The sequence below is a fragment of the Primulina huaijiensis genome, chromosome 5 (assembly GCF_012295235.1).
Source record: "Primulina huaijiensis isolate GDHJ02 chromosome 5, ASM1229523v2, whole genome shotgun sequence".
NCBI classification, from domain to species: domain Eukaryota; kingdom Viridiplantae; phylum Streptophyta; class Magnoliopsida; order Lamiales; family Gesneriaceae; genus Primulina; species Primulina huaijiensis.
In genome coordinates this window covers 317081-341081 of record NC_133310.1, presented here as the reverse complement: position 1 = coordinate 341081, position 24001 = coordinate 317081, and the positions used below count along the sequence as shown (strand labels likewise).

Below are 24001 nucleotides of genomic sequence, written 5' to 3'. Positions count from 1 at the left end.
TGTGTTCTATTTTTATTACAACTCAGACGTGGGGATTTTGGTGAAAGGCAACATTTGTTGATGATAAAGAGCATCATGGGTTCAAAAGATGTGAACGTTGTTCTCTCCTCCAAGTTATGGAGATCTCAAAATTTGTCTTGATTGTGTTTATAAATTTGAATCATGATATATTTAATGACACACAAGGTGACTAGTTGATGTCTTCTTTCTCGATGCAAATTAGTTAAACATTTGGATTGATGTCCTCATCAATAATAAGATTGTTGTTAGAATATGAAGTATAGTTAAGAAGTGGCATTTTGACAAATGAGAAGGAAGAAGAGACGTCCATGTTTAGTGCCAAATTTGTTTTAAATTACTACACACTAACATGCCACGAAGAGAAATTAAACCATCTCCTAAAACTACCATCTTTTAGTGGCAAACTTGACATAAAAAAATTGATAGAAAAAAGTAGAACTTGAAATCTCCAAAAAACGAGTACGGACAACCAACTTTCAGATTAAAATATTTTTTTAAAAAAATATAATTTTATCATCTTAATAAACAATCCCTCGCCCTTCTCATCGAATTTTTGTAAGCATGCCAATGACCTTGAATACATATATCTACTTAAAAAAACATTATCCTTTGGTAAACACAGCCCAAATATTCAAACTTATATTTACAATAATCATAGGGTAACACAAATTTATCCACTAAATCAACTGTATGCTAAACAAGGAATAAAATAATAAACCAATTTTCAAGGGTTCGGCCAAATTTCACGACACAAATATCGCAATCCAAGTATCCTGAACCATTAGGCATTTCTCAGAGGACAGAGATATAAATCGAGACTCTAAATAAAAAGTCCAACACTTCACGAAAAAATTTCAAGAAAATGTGGAATACACATTGTTCATATAATTTCCATAAATATATGCAACTTTCTTTATGGTAAAATTTTGCACATTATATATAGTTGGATTGCCACCAGAAACAAAAACTAAAGACCAAGTGTTGGAAGAAGGGAAACAAATTTTCAGTAGAAGCCACCTGCTGTCATAATTTACTCAAAATGTCATCAAATAAAGCAACTATCAATACACAAATTAATACATTAATGTATGTCAAGCTGGCAGATTAGCGTTAATCATACAAACTAACAGGTACATGATTCATGAAGAGATTAAACCTGGCCTGCCAGGCCCCTTAGATTTATATCACAGCATCAGTTACCTCATGTCTTTCCTTAATTAAAAAATGTGAACCTGAGCAGACACGCGTGCCAATCTTTTCGCAGAGACAATGTAAATCTGCAAGGCCAGTTTACTGCTGTAGTAAAAGGTTATCCGTATAAGTAAAACCAGATCAGCTATCCACAAGCATGCAACAGTAGGAGTAGACAGAACCAGACAATTAAAACATCAGGGAGGTATGTCCCAGTTAAACGACGAGAGAAGGAATTCCACTAAAGAAATTCTCTCTTGAAGACACACAGCAATCTGCTCAATCTTTTTGTTTTCAATGTTCCATCAAAGCAGTTTCAGTCTCTGATAAGGGTGCTGCAATAACAGGATATTTAGATTAAACAATTACAGTATCGGAGAAATATTCACCTATAAGGAAAATATTTAATAAAACAAGAAATGAATTATTACAAACCTATTTAACTGGGAACTAACCAGCTTTCATTGAAAACTGGAAAAAATTCAAAAATATTTTGTACAAAGAAAATAAGTAAGCTAACAATAAGATTGTAATGCCGCAAAATCTGAAATCAACATACCAAGTAGATCTTCGTAAGAATCAGCCATAAGTTCTACATCCATTAGCAAAGGAGGAGAGAAAACCTGATCCTGAGCTTCGTCCATATCATAGAAGGACCTATGTGCATCAGAAACTGATGAATTAGACCCAACCGCAGAAAGAAAACTGTTCAACCCGTCAAATTCATCAAGTGAGTCCAAATCATTTAACATATCTGCCACTCCACTATACTTGCTTCCGAGATGAATGTCGTTTGGATGGGTTTGAAGCATGGAAGAATTTGCTTGAGATTTGAATGACTGCCTACCCTTTAGAGAATCAGGTATCTTATCTTGCCCAGGACGGGAGAACCCAGACCCAGAAAGTGTAACAAAGAAGTGCTCAGAGCTATCATCAGAACAACTGTCTTTGGATGATTCCAAGTTCCGTGATTGAGATGAAAGGGCAGCTTCTCTGACAGATCTCTTTAAGTTTTGCAAGTAAACAATATCTTCATCTGCAAAAAAGATCGAAAACAGAAAAAGTAAGCATGCCTGCTATCATGTCTGCGTGCCAAGAAGGAGAACAAATCACAAACCATGTGGTGGATTATCCACATGACTGATTGGAGTAGGCTGCTCCGAGGGCTTTTTATCTGTGATGATTTCTATTGGGTTGATTTGAGTTGCAGTATTTCGCTTTTGTGTGTTTCCACCTTTTCCTGAAGAATTTGGAGTCAAACTAAATAGCTGTGGAAGTTTTAAAGTAGGGGAACTAGCTGATACGTTTTCCAGTTGAACAGATGAAAGTCTAGAGGTTATTTCAGCAACCTCGGCAGAATCATTTTCCTGGTCATTACATCAACTTATAAGGAGCAGATTTAACGCAAGACCAAATCAAGAATTTGTGAACTTTAGAAGACTATGTAAGAGGACAAATAGACTTACCAATGCCCTTCCACTGTTCTGTGCCTGGACAGGTGAGGTTGATCTAAGCTTCACAAGAGGAGGAAGATTGGAAGAAATACTATTAACTTCTTCTGTAAGCTCAGCGATCGAGTCTTGTATAGCTGGAGCAACATCTTTTAGTTGATTGATAAGCACCTGTACATTTTGAAAATTTACAAAATCAACAAATGACTTAACCACTTCACAACGCATAGAAAGAGAAAATAAGCCAACAAGGTTCTAATTAAACTTAGTTCAGCTAAATGTGGTGTAAGTATCAAAGAACCATTTAGCATGAGGTGTAAGCTTCATGGAACAACCATCAACAGTCTGAACAAACTCGTAAACTCTGCATCACAGCAAACACATAAAGTACGTTAGTTAAACCATTGTTCACCTGAATGCTATCCAGGTGCTGCCTATGTTCAGCAAGGGTTGCAGCCAAAGATTCAGCATGACTGATGGTACCACCATCATGCACACTCTGTAGGAGCGCTGGACCTTCCCCATCATTTGTTTTTGCCTGTGTCAAAGTTAGCATGAAACATGTCTCCAAATGACCAGCATAAACAGTCAGAATGGTAAAACTTGAAAAAAAAACAAGTGACAACATTACAAAATCAGTAAACATTTTTGAATTTACATTTTTATTGTTAAATAGGTCATCATAGTCACAATTTAGGCTTCTTTTTATTAAATGGCAATCTTTACCCTTTTATAAATTCATTGGACATCATGATTGCAATTTTCTCCAAACACATGTTTGGCCTCTGAAATTGCAAGGTGACCACTGGAAGTTAAACGGACAATTCCTCGCAATAATTTTCTCCAAGTACACACTTTGAACACTTGCAACTCGCTCATTTTTCAATGACTTTGTAAATCAGAATAGTTTCTCCAAGAACACAACTTGAACATTCATTTAACTGAAAATAAGTATTTTAAGGTAATGTGCAAGCCAATTAGCAAATGAACAATTTATGCAAAAGAACCTGCCACCCCTAAACACCAACTATGTAGGAGCACTATCAACTGGTTTTCCGATAGAGAAATTTTACAAACGACGTGAAATTGAGTGGACCTACTCCGTCAAAAATAAAAAAGGAACTCAATTTGATACAGCAAATACATGAGTGTGCAAGTTTTATACTTCAACTAACATGGAGAAACAGAAAGCTCATATGCATCACCTATTATCAATTCACCAATCTCTCCAATAAAATCTTATCCAAGTCACTCATTTTATACATCTGTCTCGCAAAGACACTGTACAATTTCAATCAACAATGAGAAGATGGAATCACAATACCAAGGACACAAAATACATTTGATAAAAGGACGTTTAGGACAGGTTCGGTCAGGAATGTAATCACATCAAGAACTATTCACAATCCAAACTCTCATAGAGCAACTAATACCCTGACTGAAAAAATTTATTTGCAAGCAAGTAAAGAATTGGTTCTGCATAAAGCAGCATACCAATTGGAATGATTGCTTGTGAATGCGCTGCAAAGCATGGGTCCAACGTCGCAAGACTTCTGCTATGTCAACAGTAGGCTGCCCTCTCATGTTTCTTTCATCTAACCAAGGAGACTTTTCTTCATTTCCACGAGAGAGTGAAACATCAGAGTTACTTTTTCTTTCATCGTTTAGACATTTCTGTAAACCCTCCGTTTCCTCAGTGTCCGACCGTTCATGAGTTAAATTAGCAGATGGAATTACCGAACTTTGATCCATCGCTGCTAGCAACGATGAACCAGATATACGATACCTGAAGCATCGTGTAAGGCATAAATATAAGGGGAGCTAATGAAGACAATGAAGTTACCGATATTACCTATGCTCGCGATGGGCTATAAGATCCTCAATTGGGCCTGAAGCAAGAACCTCATGTTGACCTAAACAAGATTATGCATGGAAACAGTCGTGCTCAGTATTCCATAGATGAAACTAAAAGGCGCTGCTGATCACTCATTTTCCAATCAAACTGAACTTTAGCTGGCTGATATTCATTGAACTAACAAATACAATATATCATGTTTCATCACATGGCTTGAATCTTCGAAAGAAAAACAAGAGAACATACAGATTTTGAACATGAATTCCTAAATTTAATAAATAGCAAATGCCCCGTCATGTCTCATATAAAGTAAAAATAAAGCAGGACAAGTAAGAGAACGTAATCTACTTAATAAACTATCATTATGTATAAATAAGAAATTTTCACAAAACTTGACACATACAACAACACCAAAAACTGTGTGGAACTTTATTGCAGGATTCCAAGAAATCAAACTGAGGAACTTGAAATGTTAGAAAATTAAGAAAACCAAAATGTAATGTAACTTACTCTTGCGAGATAGCAGTGAGTCCCACAAACGAGTGGCTCTTTGAACCATGTGAGAATTCTGACTAGAGCTGGATACAAGCTCATCCCAGAGTTCACCGTCCAATTTAACTTTATTTCTTAAATCATGCAGCTTTTCAAGCTCTTGCTGCAGATACGCCTGTGAACCCAAATAAAATGTAAGCACATGTCCATCCTCAAGTTCAACACACAATCTGATATAATAGACATGATATCCTCAAATGATATTTTTACCTCTTCAGCACAGAGACCACGAAACTCCGCTGTCATTTCATGTGCCAAACTGGACCACATGGCCTGCCTTTGAACTGCAGTTTCTGCACTTTTCAGAAATCTTCTTCTTTCAAGAGCTATTCTAGCCTGTTTATAATACATTAAAACATTGTGATGCTTAGACACGTGGGGATGATTAAATTTTCCTGAAAATTATACAAACCTATAGATGGATATGTCTCGTGTGGAAAGGTACGGATATATCTCACGTGGAAAGGTCAAATAAAATTCTGGGCTGATTCATTACAGTTAAAAAAAACACCAGGGGCCTCAATAAGTTAAAATAAACCTCTAGATCCTCTGACTTTATAATTCTAAAAAAGCTTTGGCAGATTGTTTAGTCCTCTAAAGAGGAAGAACAAAGAAGACAAGTAACAATTTTGTGTAAGCTATGAGTAAATATCATTACATTAGTAACTGGTATCAGATGGCTAATAAAGAGGTAAAAGTATCAAAAGAAAAGTAACTTATTAGTTTCTTCCTTTCTTTGTTCATGTCTCGTAGGAAAACTAACTGTTGTAAGAGGCGAGAAAATTCATGTGGCAAGAACATACTGTGGACAAATAGAGAAAGCTATGAAAGATGAATATCGCTCTTTCAGCAGTAAATAATTATTCACATAGTGAGTGCATTTCAAGTAATAACACCCAATTAAGTCTAAAATTCAAGAGATTAATTTTTGAAACAGTATCCCATAGCATGCAAATAATTAAAGGGGTAAATAAACTTTCATGTGATGAACTCAATGCACCAATCAGCAGGTGGCAGAAGTGGGGTGTAAGGACGAAGATTGAGAGGGAAGTTGTGGATTGTATCATCAGATGATAACAGGATCCTGTCAATGTCCTTGTTTATCGGCATAAAATATGAAATGGATACCTTAGTTACAGGAAGTAGTGTAGCTGCATGAGAGAAAGCTACATCAGTCAGGGGAGCCGGAAGTGGATTTGATGCCACATCAGATGCGAATGTTCGCCTATGAACTTCCCTCAAAGCATGCAGGGAGAGTTGCCACAAAAGTTCGACAAACCTGCAATTAGCATATGTAAATTATCATTGACAATGACATCAAGCAATCATCAGTTCATAAATGCCTCTAAGAAGCAATTAGATGCAAATAAGGTAAGATCAGAATCCAGGATTTGGCATAAATCATTTCTGATCAAAACAATTTGATGAGAAGATCTCGGTATCTATCAACAGACATGGATCATCAGAATTGCCAGGGAAAAAATAGAACCTCACTCCACAAAAGAACAGCATTGAAGGAACGTGCTTTCCCAGAGCTGGTTACCATGTAGAAAATCAGAAGCTGTTCTGGGTAAAGGGATTTACCATATTTTTAATATTCGAAACCGGGGATCAACTCTTTCAATCTCTTAAATAACTAAGAGAGTATTTGACTGAGCTTATAAGCTCTTCCAATTTGTTTGGCAACAATTTGGTCAAACAACTTATAAGCGGTCAAAACAAGCTGTTTGACAGCTCATAAGCTGTTTTTAAAAAAACTAGGGTGAACTTATTTTTTTAAAAAAAGAAATTTCCAAAGAACATCAATTTTCTAAATTAAAATATGAAATATTTTAATTTTTTAAATAAAAGTTTAACACTTATGATAAAAATTTAAAACTATTTTTAGATAACCTTCATAATATTATACTCTTTTTGGTAATTTTAACAAGAAAAAGATCTTATAATGTTAAAAATATCAACATCTTTAATTTGTTTAAAATATGTTTATTCGAACACTTATATTTAAAATAACTCATGAGCTGTTTTTAATAAGCTTAGTCAAACACCCTCTAACACAATTTACGGTAGGAAAAAAAAGATGCATTAATTCCCTTTCATGCTGCTGTAGCGAGCCATCATCAGTCACATGTATCAGTAAGAGTTAAGAATGAGATACTACTCAGTAAATTGATAAGCTGACAGTGCTGTCCAAACCATAATTAGCTTCTAATAGTTTTTCTTAATTTTCATTACCATTATTTGGTCAGTAGTCACACTCCCGTAGTCCGGTTATAATGTCTCGTTGCTACCACATTTCTAAAGTATCATCGTCGTAACATCGGGAAAACAACCAACTCCGTAGCTTAATCGGTCTAAACACTAATTAAAATCCACATAAACCAACCTAGGCCCACAGCAAGTTGCAAGCGATGAAACCCTCGAATTGCTCCTGGGCAATGCTCCTTGTGATTCCAGCTCACTTATAATCCCTTGAACGACCTAAATGTTTCCCCAAACACCACACGGAAAGAAATAACAGTAGCAACTCAGTCCAAACAAAATCGCCCAATATAACAAAGCATACATAATCAAAGCATTGAACTAAAATTCACCTTCCGAAAATCTCTTGACTGAGCAGAATCAAAAATCGGCCACACCTTGTCAAAATCCTGCAATAAGATCACAATCCAACACGTCTCAATCTATCATACACAACACAACAAAAGGAAACAAATTTAAAACAATAAAATTGCCTTGGCGGATTGAATTGGACCACGTAGGGAGGACAATATGAAGTACAGAAGCTGTTCGCCCAATTTCGGATTCGAATGGCGGAAGAGGCCGACCCGAGGGGTGCCGCTGTTCGACCCAACCCCGAGTAAGTTCGGATCCAGCCCGAGCAGCAAGCAATTCGTGTACATTGCACTCTCCAGCTCTATCTCCCGCTCCTTCTCTCTGTCCATCGTCATTCCACATGCACTCAAATCCGGTAACTTTGGTTTCCCGATTAGATTTCGTTTCCGCTTTTACTTCACGTCATTTTTGAAGTTTTGACCAGCCCTTGGAATTATCTAAATTGTAAAATCCCCCTATAAGTTCACTGAAATTACGCTATGGCCTAGCCTAGGTTGACACACTAGTTCTAGCATCGTCTTAATTAAATTCTCAAAAAAATGTCCAAGTGGTTTGTTTAATAATGGCAAATGTAGTTAAAAATATTTATTCAGATTAAATCACTATTGATTCTTATTCCAGGTTCGATTTAAATATGGTAATAATAATAACATGTTAATAATGATTTTCCATATGAACTTTAAAACATAACTTTTTATCTTTTAATTTAATATTACTCCAACAAAATTTAATACGTTGATCAAGTGAATTTTAAAATTTTCCAAATATAAATATTCGCAAAAGATACATATAATATATAAAAATATTTTGAAGATGTAAATATAATAAGATGAAATCAAAACTTGGTTTCGTGATATGTAGATATAAATTTTTAGTTGAAAGTATGATTCATACCGATGTATCGTCTTGATTATAATCAACACGATTATGTTACGTACCATTATAATCAATTTAAGAATCGTTTATATTTGATGGGGTATTTGACATTTCATGTTGAAACTTGATAAGTATAAACATTTGAATGGTACGATAAATTTAAAATTGATATTATGATAAATTAGGTTTATGGTACATCGTGTCTCAATTCAATAAATGTATGTATATAATGTAAAGTGTCATAAAATCACCATGATTTAATATATATCGACTAGATTAAAACTCGAAGACATATATAAATATATCATCTCATATATGAGACACAGATAAAAGTCATGCAAGACATCGATTTGCATGGAGCCGAATGTCATAATCTAGGTTCTAAATCATACAAAAATTTTCATGTTTGTGGTTCTCAAAAAAAAAAAAATTTCATCTTGTTAATTAAATTTTGATATTGATTTTTGGAAATCCACCTTATAATATCTCTGACTTGGGGATGGTTGTCAAATGTGAGGGTTCCTTTTGCTATATTTTGTTGTTGTTGAGTGAGTGCGGCTTCACGTTTCTGAGAATTTGGAAAATGTGGGTTGATTGACTCTAACGTGCGCCAGGTCACTCCTCTCCTTTGCCGGCCAGCTGCAGCAACTTTGTTGTCGTCGGCTGCTCTCGTAATTGTTAATTTATTTTAATTTATTTTTTGAAAGGAATTTGGGCCATGATATTGTTTAAAAATAAGCTGGTCTTATGTTACGTGGCCCAAAATAAAGAGGCCCCAGTGTTCATCACAGAGAACATAAAACCGAGCAAAGCCCAATACGAGGACCAGCCCAAATCATGATTGGATACAAGAATGGGAGAGAATTTAACTCTGTACATATCAATCTCGCAAAATCCTTTGGAGTTGTGTGTGGTGATGACAGTGGATTCCTCATCACTTTCCAAACGCAGAAGATTTTTTGTTTTTTCATCAATGGAATCTGAATCACCTAAGGTGAATTCTTCTTAGATTTGGTTTTCCTTCCAGATTTCTGTCTCGTTAAACGGATATTCTGATTCGGGAGCTTGAATTTGTTGGTTTTTCAGTTGGTGGTTCTAATTTTTTCTGGGTTTATTTGGTTTTGTGTTGCTTGTTAGTGTTTGTGTTGCTGAATGATTCTGTTTGCAATTATTGAAATGAAGGTATAAGAAGCTGCCTTTTCTTGTTTGACACGTGAAAGAGTTGATTCTGGATGGAAAATTTTATGGTTGGAAAGGCCTTTTTAGAATAATAGGAATTGGTGATTTCATGGATTTTGAAGTGTTTTGGTCTGATTATTTGGGTGGTTGGATCTATCTTGGTCGATGAAATATCCAAACTTAAGGTTTAGGATCTTGGATGAAGTCCCTTTCAGATGTTAGAAACCCAAAGAACTCGGTTTGTTCAGATTATAGCATGAGCTGGATGTGAGAACGTGTGAGTTGCTTATTCAATTATTTGACCGGAGTCCCACTCTCAAAACTTTGTATTTTAAGTATATATTGATGTTTTCTTGGCCTCGTATCAGGCTATGCTTTATATGCATATTTTTGACATTATTGTGAATCTTTATGTCATTTTGGTTCATTGTGATCTTCTGGAATTAAGTTGTTCATATTTGGTTACAAAGGCTGAGCTTGCACTTGCAAAAGAAAAATATGGACGAGACATCCGTGTGTTTGAAACATCACCAGCTTCTGCAACGCCTGCAAATGCTTCCAACATTGGGAAAGCCCATGCCCATCAACATTTTCACATTCTCGTAATTTTGAGTTCAATGGCTAATCGAAGGGTTTTTACTTCTTTCAGAAGAGGCAGATGACTTTTATGAGTTTACACCAGAGGACTACTACCGGATTTTGGCAACAAAGAAAGAAGGTAATATGCAAGATAACCATCTATTACATGGGTGTTTAACCCCTAAATTATCAGATATTCTGAATAATGTGTTCAACATTCTAATTATTTTTGTTATGGAAACTGGAATCTGGTGCAGATAAATATTTGAAGACAAAAAAATTACGCAATGCTGAAAAGGCTGCTCGTAGGTCAAGGATGACAAAGGTGTGGAGTTGTTTCTTCTATGGCAATGCTAATCTTTCCGATTTAAGATTATCTGTATTTTATTTTTATCTTTTTGACACATAAGTTATTATCCGCCGTCCAACTATTTGTTTATTTTCTGCAGGCAGTAATAAGAATACAATTTCCTGATAAACATACGTTAAGAGGTCACATTTCATCCATCTGAGATAATTCAAAGCTTAATTGATCTTCTTAGAAAAGTCCTTGTGGATCCCGAATTGCCATTTCATCTATGTATGAATAAATTACTCCATAACTTATATCCGTTTGGTTTATCTCATTTTTTGAAGAAGCATACACACCTGGTTATCTGAAGAGTCCACTCTTAAGATGTGGTTTTATCTACAGATACTACACCTCCGAAAAAGCGAATAACAGACATGTCTCAAGATTTTTATTCTGCTGGTTTTGTACCTGGTGCAATTGTGTATTTTGCGTGTGATGCTGTCACAAGGTGAGTATGGTTTCCGTTGGTGTGCTTTTTTTTTTTTTGTGAAAAAATGACATACATAATTATGTTCCTCTTGTGTTCTATGTTTGAACTAATATTTACAAGCAGCATCTTCCTTTATGCATCATTCAATCACGCACAGAACTTTATTTTCATTTTTATATTCTCTCAGGTGACGATGGTATTTCAGCCTCTGGACCCTTCCTTCAAGAGGACGTCATGTCCTTGCTAGGTTTAAAATCGATCTCAGAGCAAGCAGAATCTACCCAGCCTACACCCGATGTGGTTGTCTCCGCGGGCCTATCAGTTGATATGGAACAAAAACCGGTTGACAAAAAGAAGATCAAGCCAAAGTGGTTGAAATGTGAAAAATGTTGTTTCTTGTTTTACATGGACGATCAGTACAGATATGGTCGATAATTTACTATGCTGTGTGATGTTCCTGGTTAAATACATTGTTTCATGCATTGTGATATCCTAGCTACTGCCAATTTTTGGCCTTCATACAGAAAAGTAGAAGAAGAATAATAAGAATGATATTTCCAACAAATCTTGTATAAAATCACTAAATCAAGTCATAAAGCCATGTATACAATCCTAAGACGTAAGAGAAAAGAAATGATGCATGTTACTGTTATTAATCATTAATTTCACTATGTTTAAAGTACAATAAATAATAATCGTAATTAGTTATTTTACTGACATTCAAGTTCAACTACATGAAAATCAAATGATATATTGAATAATATAAATAAAATGTTAAGCACATGAAAATTTTATGTACTTTAGCAACAATATGTGGAATAAGTATAATAGTTTGCTTTTATTTAATAACGGTAAACACTGGCTGACACCATGCGTGGTCAACAGTGGGATTAAAGAATCATTAACCATTTTAATCAAGATCTTGCCTTTTCCAACAACTCGGGGCAAATACATGCTGTATCTCATACAAGCACACTATTATTTTGAATAAAAACTAACTAAAAAGATTATTAAAAAATCTTAGCATTGGATTTACACAAACCAAATAGCTCATAATACAGTTCAGACAGACGGTCGATCATGTAAAAGTCTAGTAGATTTGTTGTTATCTCAGATCAAATATTTATAAAATTAAAAAAAACAGGTTTTTTGTACGGATATTATCGTTAATTAAAAATAAAATAAAATAAAATAAAATTGTATTTAAAAGAAGAAAAAGTCATATTGACAGACTGATACTTAAACACAGCCCCCATTCTTGAGTCAAACTTTGGTAGCACCAGACAACGTTGTATAGTTTGGTTTGGCACCGAGAGTTTTCACACATAATATCTACAAATTTGGTCACCCACCCACATATGATCTCCTCATTTCTGTCAAAAGATCGTATCAAGAAAGGTACTTTTTGCTGTCTCTTTTACTTAGCATCAAGAAGTTCCTTATAGATTCAAATTGTTGTAAATTTGTTTCATCGACTGCTTCTAGTTTACACTTCCTTGTTTCATTTTCGGTCACCTAATTATTTGTTGTAAAAAGAAAAAAAGATATCCCAATTGCTGTTGATTTTCTTAGGTATACTAACCTTTTTTCGATTTCGTTGATCATTTTTTCTTTCCTTTTCCTTTTTCTTTCTGTAATTTTGCAATTGATCTGTTGCTCTTGTTGGATCCAAAAAATGGTTCTCTCTTTGAATCACTAACGAGTGTTCAGTTGATCACAGTTGAGTAAAGTTTTCGATTTTTGAATTTGGCTACTTGTGATCATGATCTGAATTTCCTTGGTTATTGTATTTGAGGCATGTAATTGCTTGAGTATGCCATTTTTTTGGTGGGTTTTTTCTTAATCGTTGGCATTCATCAAGATGGTGTGATATTGAAGTTTATGTTTATTTTTAATATTATTTAATGTTTTAAGGATAGTGATCTGAACAGTTATCAGGTTCCAAAACTTGCAACCTTGACTCTCTTATAGGACGGTGAATTATTATTTTGATCAATTGAATGATCAACTTTCTGAATGTGCCGTGCAGGTTGGAAGCTATAATTCAGCTTTTTTTAGCTCCTGTGAATTGGGAAAATGGCCGGTGAGTGGCACTGTGAAAAAAGAACTCTTTCTAAGTATGAATCTTTTCCGAGAGAGAATGAGAGTGTGCTCGAGAGTGGATGCCTCTCAATCATTGTTCTGGGTGCTTCTGGTGATCTTGCGAAAAAAAAGACATTTCCTGCACTCTTTAACCTTTACCGGCAGGTTACTGTAATTGAGATCTTGGTTCTGTTTTTAGTTTTTTCATGAATGTATTTACTTAATACATGGTTTGATATTTGCTTTTTCAAATAAAATTGCTTAGACAGCAAATCAAAAGCATGCTGGTGTTTGGTTATTATTATTATTATTTTTTCACTCATGGTGATTTTGGACTTAAATGGAATATTCAGGGATTTTTGCAATCAAATGAAGTTCACATTTTTGGCTATGCAAGGACCAAGATTTCTGATGAAGAATTGAGAGATCGAATTCAAGGGTACGGCATCTGCATTAATTACTGAAGGACATACTTTTTGTTTCAGGACATTTGTGCTCTGGTTCGTTGCATGCACTTGGCAAGTCTGAAGCCGATAATTGAAAACCGTGCACTTTTTTGCCTGATTCGAGTCGTTGATAATTCTACTATAAACATTTTATCTCGTTCCTGTTTGTATATTATTCTGCTGCCAATAAATATGCCTTTTTCTATAGATATCTTCCTGGAGGCAAAGAAAGAACAGAAGATGTTTCAAACTTTCTGCAGTTGGTAAGTGATTGCAGCTTGCTACATATTCATATGCGTATCCTTGAAGTATGTATTCTTACCACATTCGAATCTTTGTTTGACAATGTAGATTAAATATGTGAGTGGCACTTATGATGCTCCAGAAGGCTTTCAAGTGTTAGATATAGCTATATCTGAGCACGAAATATCAAAAAACAGTACGGATGGATCATCTAGGAGGCTTTTCTATCTCGCACTTCCTCCATCTGTGTATCCACCAGTCTGTAAAATGATCAAGAAGTATGCCATGAATAAATGTAAGCATTTTTTGCATAAAAATAGTTTGATTTAGGGTGTTACTACGAATGACGTGGCCATGCGATTTGTGCAATATATCAGTACAAATTTAGGCAACTTCTTAATATTTGATTAATGTATGATATACTAAGTTCAAATTCATGTGACTCCTCTGTATATATTTATGTGCAGCTCATCTTGGCGGATGGACTCGTATAGTTGTTGAGAAACCATTTGGAAAGGATTTGGCATCAGCTGAGGAACTGAGCTCACAGATTGGAGAATTATTCGAGGAATCACAAATTTATCGTATTGATCATTATTTGGGAAAGGAATTGGTGCAAAACTTGGTAATTTATTACCTAAATCGTCTCATGTTATTATCACCCTGTTACTCAGTACACATATACTGCATGACACCAAAAAGGAAACATTTTATATCCACTTGTCTTTTAAATTTTTTAGCTGGTGCTTCGTTTTGCGAATCGTTTCTTTTTACCTCTTTGGAATCGCGACAACATTGCTAATGTTCAGGTTAGTGTCTTAGATTAGATGGTTGGAAATTTTTGTGGTTATTCCCTATTCACACAGATTAAAAATTCACTTTTTTTTTATGCAGATAGTGTTTAGAGAAGATTTCGGAACTGAGGGTCGTGGTGGATATTTTGATCAGTACGGGTATGCTTTGAAATTCTGAGTGCTTTAATTGTGAAATTAAATCTTGATAAATGTATTTTTTTTGTTATTAGTTACGATATTGTTGTATAATAAGCATTATTCTTTCAGTTTGTACCCACTTCCATAAAAAATGACTAATTTGTGTTTGTTACCTGTTTTGCTCATTTGAACTTGGCAGCATTATCCGTGACATTATTCAGAACCACCTATTGCAGGCGAGTCTTGTTAATACAGATCGTATCCTTCTTGAGTACTAATTCTTTGTAAAATTGTATTTTTCTTTTCTAAATTGTTGATCTCAAATGTGCCAATCATTATGTTTTTCTCATTTTATAGTGTCTTCCAATTTATCAAATCTCACTTGATTTTGCATTTTCATTAATAAGAGGGGAAGATTTTTCTGGTATGACTGATTCTCTTTAAGTTTTAAGGTTCTTTGCCTTGTTGCCATGGAGAAACCTGTTTCCACGAAGCCTGAGCATATCCGAGATGAGAAAGTGAAGGTATGCAGGGTTATTATTGGCTCTTGTAAGATTCCTTGTATGCAACTATTATTTGCTTGACTGCCTTAACCTTTCTACACAAGAAAGAATCCACAAGACACTGCTTTAGATTTTTGTTCTTGAACCTCGATTTGGCGGGTCCTTTCAGAGTTTCAGTGTCACTTATGTTTTGGTTGGAACTCAGGTTCTTCAATCTGTTGTTCCGATCAAAGATGAAGAGGTGGTGCTTGGACAATATGAAGGCTATAAGGATGATCCAACGGTTCCAGACAACTCGAATACTCCTACTTTTGCTTCGGTCATTCTACATATTCACAATGAACGATGGGAAGGTGAGACAGAGAGTTACTTTTGACATCGTTTTACATCTTTCGTAAGATTAGAAGTTTACAACATTTAATCTGATCTGTTGTGAAATGACTCGCTGTAGGTGTGCCCTTTATACTAAAGGCTGGGAAAGCTTTAAATTCAAGAAAAGCGGAGATACGGGTTCAGTTCAAGGACGTTCCAGGGGACATATTTAAATGTAAGTACTTAAACCCATACTCCCACTGATCGCCATCTTCTGTTTGAATAAACCTGATGGGAAACTTTAATTGTTATAGGTCAAAAGCAAGGAAGGAATGAATTTGTAATTCGATTACAACCTTCCGAGGCCATATACATGAAACTAACTGTAAGTGTAAGTTGGTATTGAGTTTCATGGAACGCTCACTGAATCATGCTTCTTGTTTTTTCTTGTCTAGGTGAAGCAGCCCGGGTTGGAAATGTCCACTGCTCAGAGCGAATTAGATTTGTCCTATAACCAACGGTACCAAGGGGTTGTCATTCCCGAGGCTTATGAACGTCTGATACTTGACACGTACGGTTAAATAAGATAAACACTATGAGAAAGAAACTGAACACGTTTTTTTTAAATAATAACCGGGCACATGTTTATGCTTGACAGAATTAAAGGTGATCAACAGCATTTTGTCCGCAGAGATGAGCTGAAGGTAACAATAAAATAGTTCTCCTAACTTTTTTAGCACAACCATATTGAGAATTCTTGTTCGTTTTCAGGCTGCTTGGGAGATTTTTACGCCACTTCTGCATCGAGTAGATGATGGAGAGATCAAGTCACTTCCATACAAGCCCGGGAGCAGAGGCCCCGCAGAAGCAGACAAGCTGCTAGAAAAGGCAGGCTACGTGCAAACACATGGCTATATATGGATTCCCCCAACCTTGTAACCAAGTTTCCAAGCACAACCAGTGAGGATCACATTTTCGGGTCCTTGTCGTCGATTCACTTGGAATGTATCTGTAATGTATTATTATGTGTGATTTTGGCGCTTTTTACTTGTTGAATTGAGTAATACTCAAAGCTCGGCCTATCTATACTAAAATGTGATGAATGTTTTTATACCGGAAATGCAATAAAATGGGAAAACTTGATGGACGCATTGTTATGTATGAGAAGCTTGCATGAGTATCACATTCAGTCCTTGTCGTGGGAACTTTGCATCCTTCTACCTACAGCTAGGCTGGCTATCTACATCATGACCGTAAATGTCATTTCTTCTCTTAGGGATATGACTCATGCATTTCAAAAATCGGAACGAGGCCTGACAATTTCTCCACATATTTGTCGATGTATTTCGACCTTAGAGTATTAGTTATAAAGACATCGACTCAATAGCGTCAGAGCGAAGATTTTAATTACCAGATATTAGAACCAATAATATAGAGAAAATGATAAGTATAAAACTAATCTAGAAATATAATAATCGCCTGCCTGTCATTTACCCCATACATAGTAAATCAATACTCAAACAATCATTAACAGCAGCAGCAACAACACTTTTATTTAAATTATAACATTTGCTTTTATATATTGATTGATGCTTATTGTAATAATTTATTAGAAATATAGTTGATTATGTGAATTTATATTTGATAATTTATAAGAACTGAATAAATAATTGTAACAAATTTTTGACAAAGTTCAACAGAAGGAAGTAGTTCTTACAAAGTCATAAATTGCCAACACATGCAGGCTTACTTGGATTGTAAAAAAAGGTTACCATGCACATTGTCTTCTATGGCTCTCAGGGTTATTCTCGCAGATTGTTGAGTTCTAATCCACCCAATGATACAGTCACTCAGTGAATCTATACAACTTTGTGTAATGACTTCGCCATTTGTTACAACACTTGCATGAATGTTTCAACATGATCAAATTGGAAATCATAGGTCATGTTGAGATAGGATGGCTTACATGCACATTAAGGTGGTTTTACATTAGTTGATCTGTCCTCATGAAGTTTTAAAATATGGGCCTATTATTATTTGGGCTACGAAGAAACTGAGGGACTTGTTTAAGGCCCAGTCAATTAAGAGCAACCACCGACTTTACCCGGTTATCTAAGACGCTATTTCTTTCTAGGGTTCAAGGGGTTGGTTTTTCAGACAAGAAGAGTAAGAGAGATGGAAAACGGAGGCAACGAAATACCTGAAAACGCCAATGAACGTATGTGAATCTTCTTAGATGTTGTTTACACATGCAATTTCAGATTTTAGCTGTTTATTTTTTTGTTGAGATTGCTTATTTTTTAATCTATCTTTTTCTGGTGAAAATTTCAGATTGCCCAGGTCCTCAATCTGAATCAGCTGGAAAATCTGATTCTTGTGAAGGATGCCCTAATCAGGAGGCTTGCGCTACTGCTCCGAAAGGACCCGACCCTGGTCTAAATTATTTATTTGAGTTTATAAGTTGTATCTAATTTGTTTGATCTGATTTTTTGGTTTTGGATCTCTTTTAATAGTGAGTACCATTAAAATCAATGTCTGGGGTTTCTCCATAACCATAGAGATGCTAAAATATGAAAAAGACCATCCTTTTTGTGTTGTGTTCTGACTGGCTGGTTATATATTCATGTAGTTATCGAACTTGTGCTTTTAATTTACTCTTGACATTTTATCTGCAGACTTGGTTTCTATAGCAGAAAGAATGGCAACAGTAAAACACAAAATTCTGGTGTTATCCGGCAAGGGTGGAGTTGGGAAGAGTACATTCTCGGCTCAACTTTCTTTTGCCTTAGCTGGTATGGATTATCAGGTAGGTCTTCTTGATATTGATATTTGCGGTCCAAGCACCCCGAAGATGCTCGGTCTTGAAGGGCAACAGATTCATCAGAGTAACCTTGGTTGGTCTCCTGTTTACGTTGAGTCTAACCTTGGGGTCATGTCTATCGGTTTCATGCTCCCTGACGCTGATGAGGCTGTCGTATGGAGAGGGCCACGAAAGAATGGACTCATCAAGCAATTCCTGAAGGATGTGTACTGGGGTGAGCTTGATTTTCTTGTAGTAGATGCACCACCTGGGACCTCAGATGAGCATATTTCAGTTGTCCAGTTCCTCAAGGCAACCGGAATAGATGGTGCCATTATCGTTACCACTCCACAACAGGTATCTCTTATAGATGTGAGGAAAGAAGTCAGCTTCTGCAGGAAAGTTGAGCTACCGATTCTTGGAGTCGTGGAGAATATGAGCGGTTTGTGTCAACCATTGTCGGATCTCAGATTCTTGAGCCTGACGGATGCTGGCGAGCAAAAAGACATGACTGAGTGGGCTATTATGTACTTGAAGGAGAAGGCACCAGAAATGCTGAATTTGTTCGCTTTTAGTGAAGTTTTCGACAGTAGTGCTGGTGGTGGCGCAAAAATGTGTCGAGACATGGGGGTTCCCTTTCTTGGAAAGGTTCCCTTGGACCCTCAGCTGTGTAAAGCTGCAGAAGAAGGAAGATCTTGCTTTGATGATGATAAATGTCAAGTAAGTGCTCCCGCCTTGAAGGCGATTGTGGAGAAGGTGTTGTCGGAATTGAAGGCGTCAATAATGGAGGATGTGGCATAGTTGCGTGCTGTGAGTTATTATCAGGGGGAGGACTGAGGAGTGTGTTCTGTACATTATCAAATTTTTAATTTTTTTTTATAACAGTCAGTGAAGGTTGTGTTCAAGAATTATGTTTCATTTGTGTTCCCGAAATGAATAATTACATATGGAAATACTGTCATACCTTTTTTCGGCAATGGCTAATTTGTTAGCACACTTTTATTTTGTTTTTGTTTTAATTTCTCATCAACCAAGCCCAGTTATTACCATCTTTATATTGATGTACCATGAACGAGTTTGGCTCGAAATATTTAGCGCATCATTCGAAAATAAAAGTTAGAAATATATTTATATTATTTTGATAAAATACTAAAATTTGCGAGGAATAATACAATATAATTTTTACACCCCTGATTTTGTATATGAAACTGAATGTAACACGACGAGTTAGTGGTTCTTTTTGAGAGACGAGTTGGTGACATTCATGAAATCTGAATAAAGACTGGCAGAGTGGTCTTAGCGAGCTAAAATTAGAAAACACAAGACCGTGTAGTGATAGTACATAGTTTTTGAGAGGATCACATGCATTTTTAGTAGCATGCATCATATTTCATTTCATCACTGCAAAGTCAAAAGGTAGTCTTTCACGTGCTTCAATGTCACAGTTATGACAATGCGACAAACTGTCCAGGAGGTAACTTGTGAATTCTAATTATTCCTTCTTTAATGACTCCAAAAGGAATACCCTTGAAAACAATGCGCATGCATGACAAACAGATATCTGAGTTTTGTTTAGCATCAGAAAATTTATCTGTGGCGATGAGAACATGTGAGCAACATTGCCGCTATGACGTCGCATCACTGTTATGTTATCGTAAAATAAAATTGAAATTTGATAAAATAGATTAAAAACGGAAATTGAGGTGGTCGAAGGAGTCGACAAACTAGTGAATAATTCTTTCACTGGAGGATGAATATGTGAGGCGGTTAGCTATTGAGATCTGTCACCGCACTATCCTTTGTAACGTGCTACTTTTACTGTAACTAGAAATAGTGCAAGTTTATTAATTGGATTATGGAATGTGTTACCACTGTCTCCTACTCGATTGCTATCAACGGTAATCTGCATGGACATTTTGAGGGTAAGCGGGGTCTTCGTCAAGGGGACCCGTTATCACCGCTCTTGTTCTCACTTTGTCTCGAGGTACTATCCAGGGAACTAAAACATATGTCTAGATCAGCGGGGTTCGGTTTTCACCCAAAATGTATCAATCTTAGAATTACACACTTGGCTTATGCGGATGACCTACTCCTACTTTCGTATGGTGATACTCGAAGTGTGTCAATGATTATGCGGTGCTTAAATTCCTTTGGGGACATGGCTGGTTTGAAAATAAATGCGCTGAAATCTAACATATATATGGGAAGCATTGAAGGCTCATTGCGACAGGATATCTTGGACATTACTGGCTTTACTCCAGGAATCTTACCTTTCAGATATTTGGGAATACCTCTTGCTGCGAAAAGATTGTGTGCATCAGATTATGGTAAATTAGTGGATAATATCTCGACGAAGGTTAGTGCTTGGCCTAGACATTCACTTTCTTATGCGGGGAAGTTAGAATTGATTCGTTCGGTTATTCAAGGCGTGGAGTGTTTTTGGTTATCTATCCTACCAGTACCGAATTGTGTGCGTGACTCAATACATGCTATTTGCCGCACTTTCGTGTGGCCAACTAAACGTCCACCTATTGCTTGGAACACATTGTGTAAACCAATATCAGAGGGAGAAATGGGTCTAAAGAATCTGAAAGCTTGGAACCGTGCGCTGATAGCGAAAAGCTTATGGAAGATTCATGTGGGGAATGAGAACTTATGGATTAGGTGGGTAAATCACAACTATAGTTGCTTTGGAGGGGTTTGGAAATGGAGAAGGCACAAGGATGCCTCACCATTAATTAAGCAAATTCTTGACATTAGAGATGAATTGATTGGAAGACTTGGCTCTGAGGAAGCTGCTTCATTGTGCTTACAGAAATGCTTTGGTAATAAGGAGGGTATCGCTCATGCGTATCAGTTCTTCGTTGGAACGACAGGAAATTGGCCTTGGAAACCTCTACTGTCTAGGACATTCATACTACCCAAGCATCGGTTCATACTTTGGTTATTTGCACACCGTAAACTCAGGACTCGAGACAGACTAGAATTTATCAATGATCGGAGATGTGTCTTGTGCAAACTTAAAGATGAAACTATTGATCATTTGTTCTTCGATTGCAGTGTTACAAATCCCGTTTGGAAGAGTGTTCGTCATTGGCTTGATATGAAGAAAATAATGAGATCTCCGACGGCTATATTGGGAGCTTTCAGAAGGCAGTATAGAGGTACCTCGATGTTGACAAGAATGAGAATAACAGCACTGGCTGCAACAGTGTACCATGTTTGGAATATGCGAAATAGAGTAATGTTTGACCAAGAAAAATTCAGCTGTCAAGATATCGTCATGAAGATTAAGATTCACACGTATCGGTCCATTCCTGAAGCAATTGAAGTAGCAAATGAGTACGCGTGATTATTGTGGCATTTGATTTGTATTTTCGTATTATGATTTTTCTTGGTTTTTGATTTTCTTTGGGGATGTCCAATGTATTTGTAACATTAACTTTTTACCCATTTTAATGAAATCAGTTTCATTTAAAAAAAAAAAAAAGAAATAGTGCACGTGCGTTGCACGTGAGAAACATATGTTAAAATAGTTAGAATTTGAAATAAAATTAGTTAACTCAACAAAAGACAAAGATAATAATATTGTAAATTTTGACAATTCGTGTTAATTAGTATATGTAACTAATTCGGAAAAAAAAACATCTTTTTTAAAATTTTAAAAAATATTTGGACTACTAAAATTTTTCTAATATCTTTTTTATCATATTGTTTTCTTTTGTTATTTGTCATATTCTCTCAATAATGCATATATTTTATTATAATATTCAATTATTACAATCTTTTTTGTCGATCAATGATATGCAATTTTTTATTTACAATGTTGTTTGATTATTATTCTCTTTCATGTAAATTGACAACAATTTCTACTGGATGCTTTTACTTTCCTAGTCACTTTTAATTTATTAGACATTTATACTTGATAACATATAAATAACACATTATTATTAGGGTGAACAAAATTTCGGTTAAACCAAATTAACCGATCAAACCGAGTCAATTCGAAAATTTGGTTCGATTATTTCAGAAATTTGGTTTTCAAATTTAAAAAAAATTCGGTTCGGTTTTGGTTGTCAAAATTTTGAAATCGGCTAATCTAATTAATNGGTTCGGTTATTGCTAAATATTTCGGTTCGATCCGGTTATGAGTAATTCGGTTCGGTCGGTAACAGAACCGACCGAATGCTCACCCCTAATTATTATAACAATCTATCATCACATAAAAAGTACTGATGGATTGCTTTAAATAAATATTGATTAAATATTGTCATTTATTTGCAATTTATAATAATAATATTTTTGACAATAAATCACCTTTTTACTGACTCTAATGACATTTATTTTAATATTTCATATTAACTCATAAGTATAATTAGCACAATCAAATTACTAATGTTATATCTGTATTACGTCCAGAAAAAATAATATATTTAATTTTTCTAATTGTTTAAATATCGTAACGAGAACATTTGAGTACCCTTATCTTGAGAAAAATTCATTGCATTTATAAAGTTTGAACGGTAAACATAACTTTATAGTATACATTTAATTTAGAAACTGAATTCATTGTATGACAAACACTTCTTCCATTTCTATTTTTTTGTGTAACCCAAAAAAGTTAATATTTTTGCTCTTTTATCTTCTCCAACTCACTGTAAAAAGTTATAAAAAAATATTTATATTTAGAAAAATATTTTTATTTATTGTTTTTCTTGTCTATATATTTTGTTATATCTGAACATATATTCTACTTCATTGTCTTAATTGTCATATATATCTTTACTATATAATTTGTGTACATTGAAGATGAATAAGTTCATTTTGTAGTTTTTTATTACCTGGACTTAGGTTGATATATTAATATGTGATATACATAAATATAAGAATTTTCCAATTCAATTTATTCACAATGATTGTTCATAACAAAGGTCAACTCAAAATAATAAAAATTAGGATTCATAATTATTTTGAATATGATACAAAAATAATACGTGGAAACTTTTTTTGACATTTTAGTTGCAAAATATAGTGATAAATGCATGTAAGTGCATTTATTTAATTGTGGCAATTAAAACTTTATTTAAATATCTTATTTCTCACTCAATGATCAAAATTTTTTTATTTCTTATTTTGATTATCGACAAATCTAATATTTCATTTAAATGTTTTTGTTAATAATATTTACATGAGTTTTATTGTATATTTATCCAATTTGAAAGGGATAAATTATAATTCAATATATAATAATATTTGGAAATTGTAGAATACTTCTAAATTTAAAAATCGAGTAACATGAAAGGGATCAATTCAAAACTAAAAGTTGATGCAACATGTTTCTTCTAGCTTTACAATCAAAAAATATATGATTGAGCGTTTGTTGCTTTACCAAAAGCTATAACTGATAATAACTATGCAAGTCAAATCTTTAAATCATACAACAGCTCAAGCGTCTATTCATCGTGGACAATTATTATACCAAACACTCTATCTCCTAATAATTGCACCAATTGCAATCATTGAAAATCAAAGTCGTGATCTTGGCTCTGATATCAATTGTAGGCTCAAGCGTTTACTGTTT

At 35.0% G+C, this 24001-nt stretch overlaps 4 protein-coding genes, 1 long non-coding RNA gene and 1 pseudogene across 8 annotated transcripts in view; 5 read left to right on the top strand and 1 right to left on the bottom strand.

Annotated features, from left to right (window-relative positions):
- Window positions 1-2311, top strand: part of LOC140976076 (uncharacterized) — a 31676-nt gene extending 29365 nt beyond the window's left edge. Inside the window, exon 2 of the long non-coding RNA XR_012175158.1 lies at window positions 2140-2311. This is a non-coding gene — a long non-coding RNA (uncharacterized lncRNA). The remainder of the gene's footprint in view (window positions 1-2139) is intronic.
- On the bottom strand, window positions 630-8091 carry LOC140976073 (AUGMIN subunit 6-like). 2 transcript variants are annotated; one of them, XM_073439956.1, is made up of 13 exons: window positions 7806-8090; window positions 7665-7721; window positions 7457-7551; window positions 6199-6349; window positions 5281-5406; window positions 5029-5185; window positions 4516-4576; window positions 4158-4449; window positions 3076-3201; window positions 2679-2834; window positions 2330-2579; window positions 1772-2248; window positions 630-1547 (listed from the first exon to the last, which is right to left on the bottom strand). In XM_073439956.1, exons 1-13 carry the CDS (start codon window positions 8019-8021, stop codon window positions 1507-1509), a joined length of 2205 nt encoding a protein of 734 aa, XP_073296057.1. In that variant the 5' UTR covers window positions 8022-8090; the 3' UTR covers window positions 630-1506. The 2 variants fall into 2 exon arrangements, with proteins under 2 accessions (XP_073296057.1, XP_073296058.1); XM_073439957.1 differs by lacking the exon at window positions 630-1547 and adding an exon at window positions 1637-1683 and having other exon boundaries at window positions 7806-8091.
- Window positions 8092-9415: 1324 nt separating this feature from the next.
- Window positions 9416-11592, top strand: LOC140977410 (plant UBX domain-containing protein 1-like; annotated as a pseudogene).
- Window positions 11593-12350: 758 nt separating this feature from the next.
- LOC140976071 (glucose-6-phosphate 1-dehydrogenase, cytoplasmic isoform-like) lies at window positions 12351-16771 on the top strand. Of its 3 annotated transcripts, none has more exons than XM_073439944.1 (16): window positions 12351-12500; window positions 13132-13349; window positions 13538-13623; window positions 13839-13893; window positions 13982-14168; window positions 14341-14498; window positions 14614-14682; window positions 14768-14826; window positions 15005-15041; window positions 15258-15329; window positions 15514-15661; window positions 15760-15855; window positions 15935-16005; window positions 16076-16191; window positions 16279-16324; window positions 16392-16771. In XM_073439944.1, exons 2-16 carry the CDS (start codon window positions 13179-13181, stop codon window positions 16557-16559), a joined length of 1539 nt encoding a protein of 512 aa, XP_073296045.1. In that variant the 5' UTR covers window positions 12351-12500; window positions 13132-13178; the 3' UTR covers window positions 16560-16771. The 3 variants fall into 3 exon arrangements, with proteins under 3 accessions (XP_073296045.1, XP_073296047.1, XP_073296046.1); XM_073439946.1 differs by lacking the exon at window positions 12351-12500 and adding an exon at window positions 12544-12674; XM_073439945.1 differs by lacking the exon at window positions 12351-12500 and adding an exon at window positions 12687-12821.
- Window positions 16772-17644: 873 nt separating this feature from the next.
- On the top strand, window positions 17645-19422 carry LOC140976070 (cytosolic Fe-S cluster assembly factor NBP35-like). Its single transcript, XM_073439943.1, has 3 exons — window positions 17645-17838; window positions 17952-18053; window positions 18296-19422. Exons 1-3 carry the CDS (start codon window positions 17796-17798, stop codon window positions 19219-19221), a joined length of 1071 nt encoding a protein of 356 aa, XP_073296044.1. The 5' UTR covers window positions 17645-17795; the 3' UTR covers window positions 19222-19422.
- Window positions 19423-20578: 1156 nt separating this feature from the next.
- On the top strand, window positions 20579-21772 carry LOC140977409 (uncharacterized). Its single transcript, XM_073442155.1, has one exon. It carries the CDS (start codon window positions 20579-20581, stop codon window positions 21770-21772), a length of 1194 nt encoding a protein of 397 aa, XP_073298256.1.
- The last annotated feature ends 2229 nt before the right edge of the window (window positions 21773-24001 follow it).

Coding starts and splice junctions, on each gene's coding strand:
- LOC140976070 (XM_073439943.1), top strand. CDS start 17,796: ATGGAAAACGGAGGCAACGAAATACCTGAAAACGCCAATGAAC. Junction 17,839..17,951: donor ACCTGAAAACGCCAATGAAC/GTATGTGAATCT, acceptor TGAAAATTTCAG/ATTGCCCAGGTCCTCAATCT. Junction 18,054..18,295: donor TCCGAAAGGACCCGACCCTG/GTCTAAATTATT, acceptor TTTTATCTGCAG/ACTTGGTTTCTATAGCAGAA.
- LOC140976071 (XM_073439944.1), top strand. CDS start 13,179: ATGGCCGGTGAGTGGCACTGTGAAAAAAGAACTCTTTCTAAGTATGAA. Junction 14,827..15,004: donor GGATATTTTGATCAGTACGG/GTATGCTTTGAA, acceptor TGAACTTGGCAG/CATTATCCGTGACATTATTC. Junction 15,856..15,934: donor TCCAGGGGACATATTTAAAT/GTAAGTACTTAA, acceptor TAATTGTTATAG/GTCAAAAGCAAGGAAGGAAT.
- LOC140976073 (XM_073439956.1), bottom strand. CDS start 8,021: ATGACGATGGACAGAGAGAAGGAGCGGGAGATAGAGCTGGAGAGTGCA. Junction 7,552..7,664: donor AGTCAAGAGATTTTCGGAAG/GTGAATTTTAGT, acceptor GGAAACATTTAG/GTCGTTCAAGGGATTATAAG. Junction 5,407..6,198: donor CACTACTTCCTGTAACTAAG/GTATCCATTTCA, acceptor TATTATAAACAG/GCTAGAATAGCTCTTGAAAG.
- LOC140977409 (XM_073442155.1), top strand. CDS start 20,579: ATGGCTGGTTTGAAAATAAATGCGCTGAAATCTAACATATATATGGGA.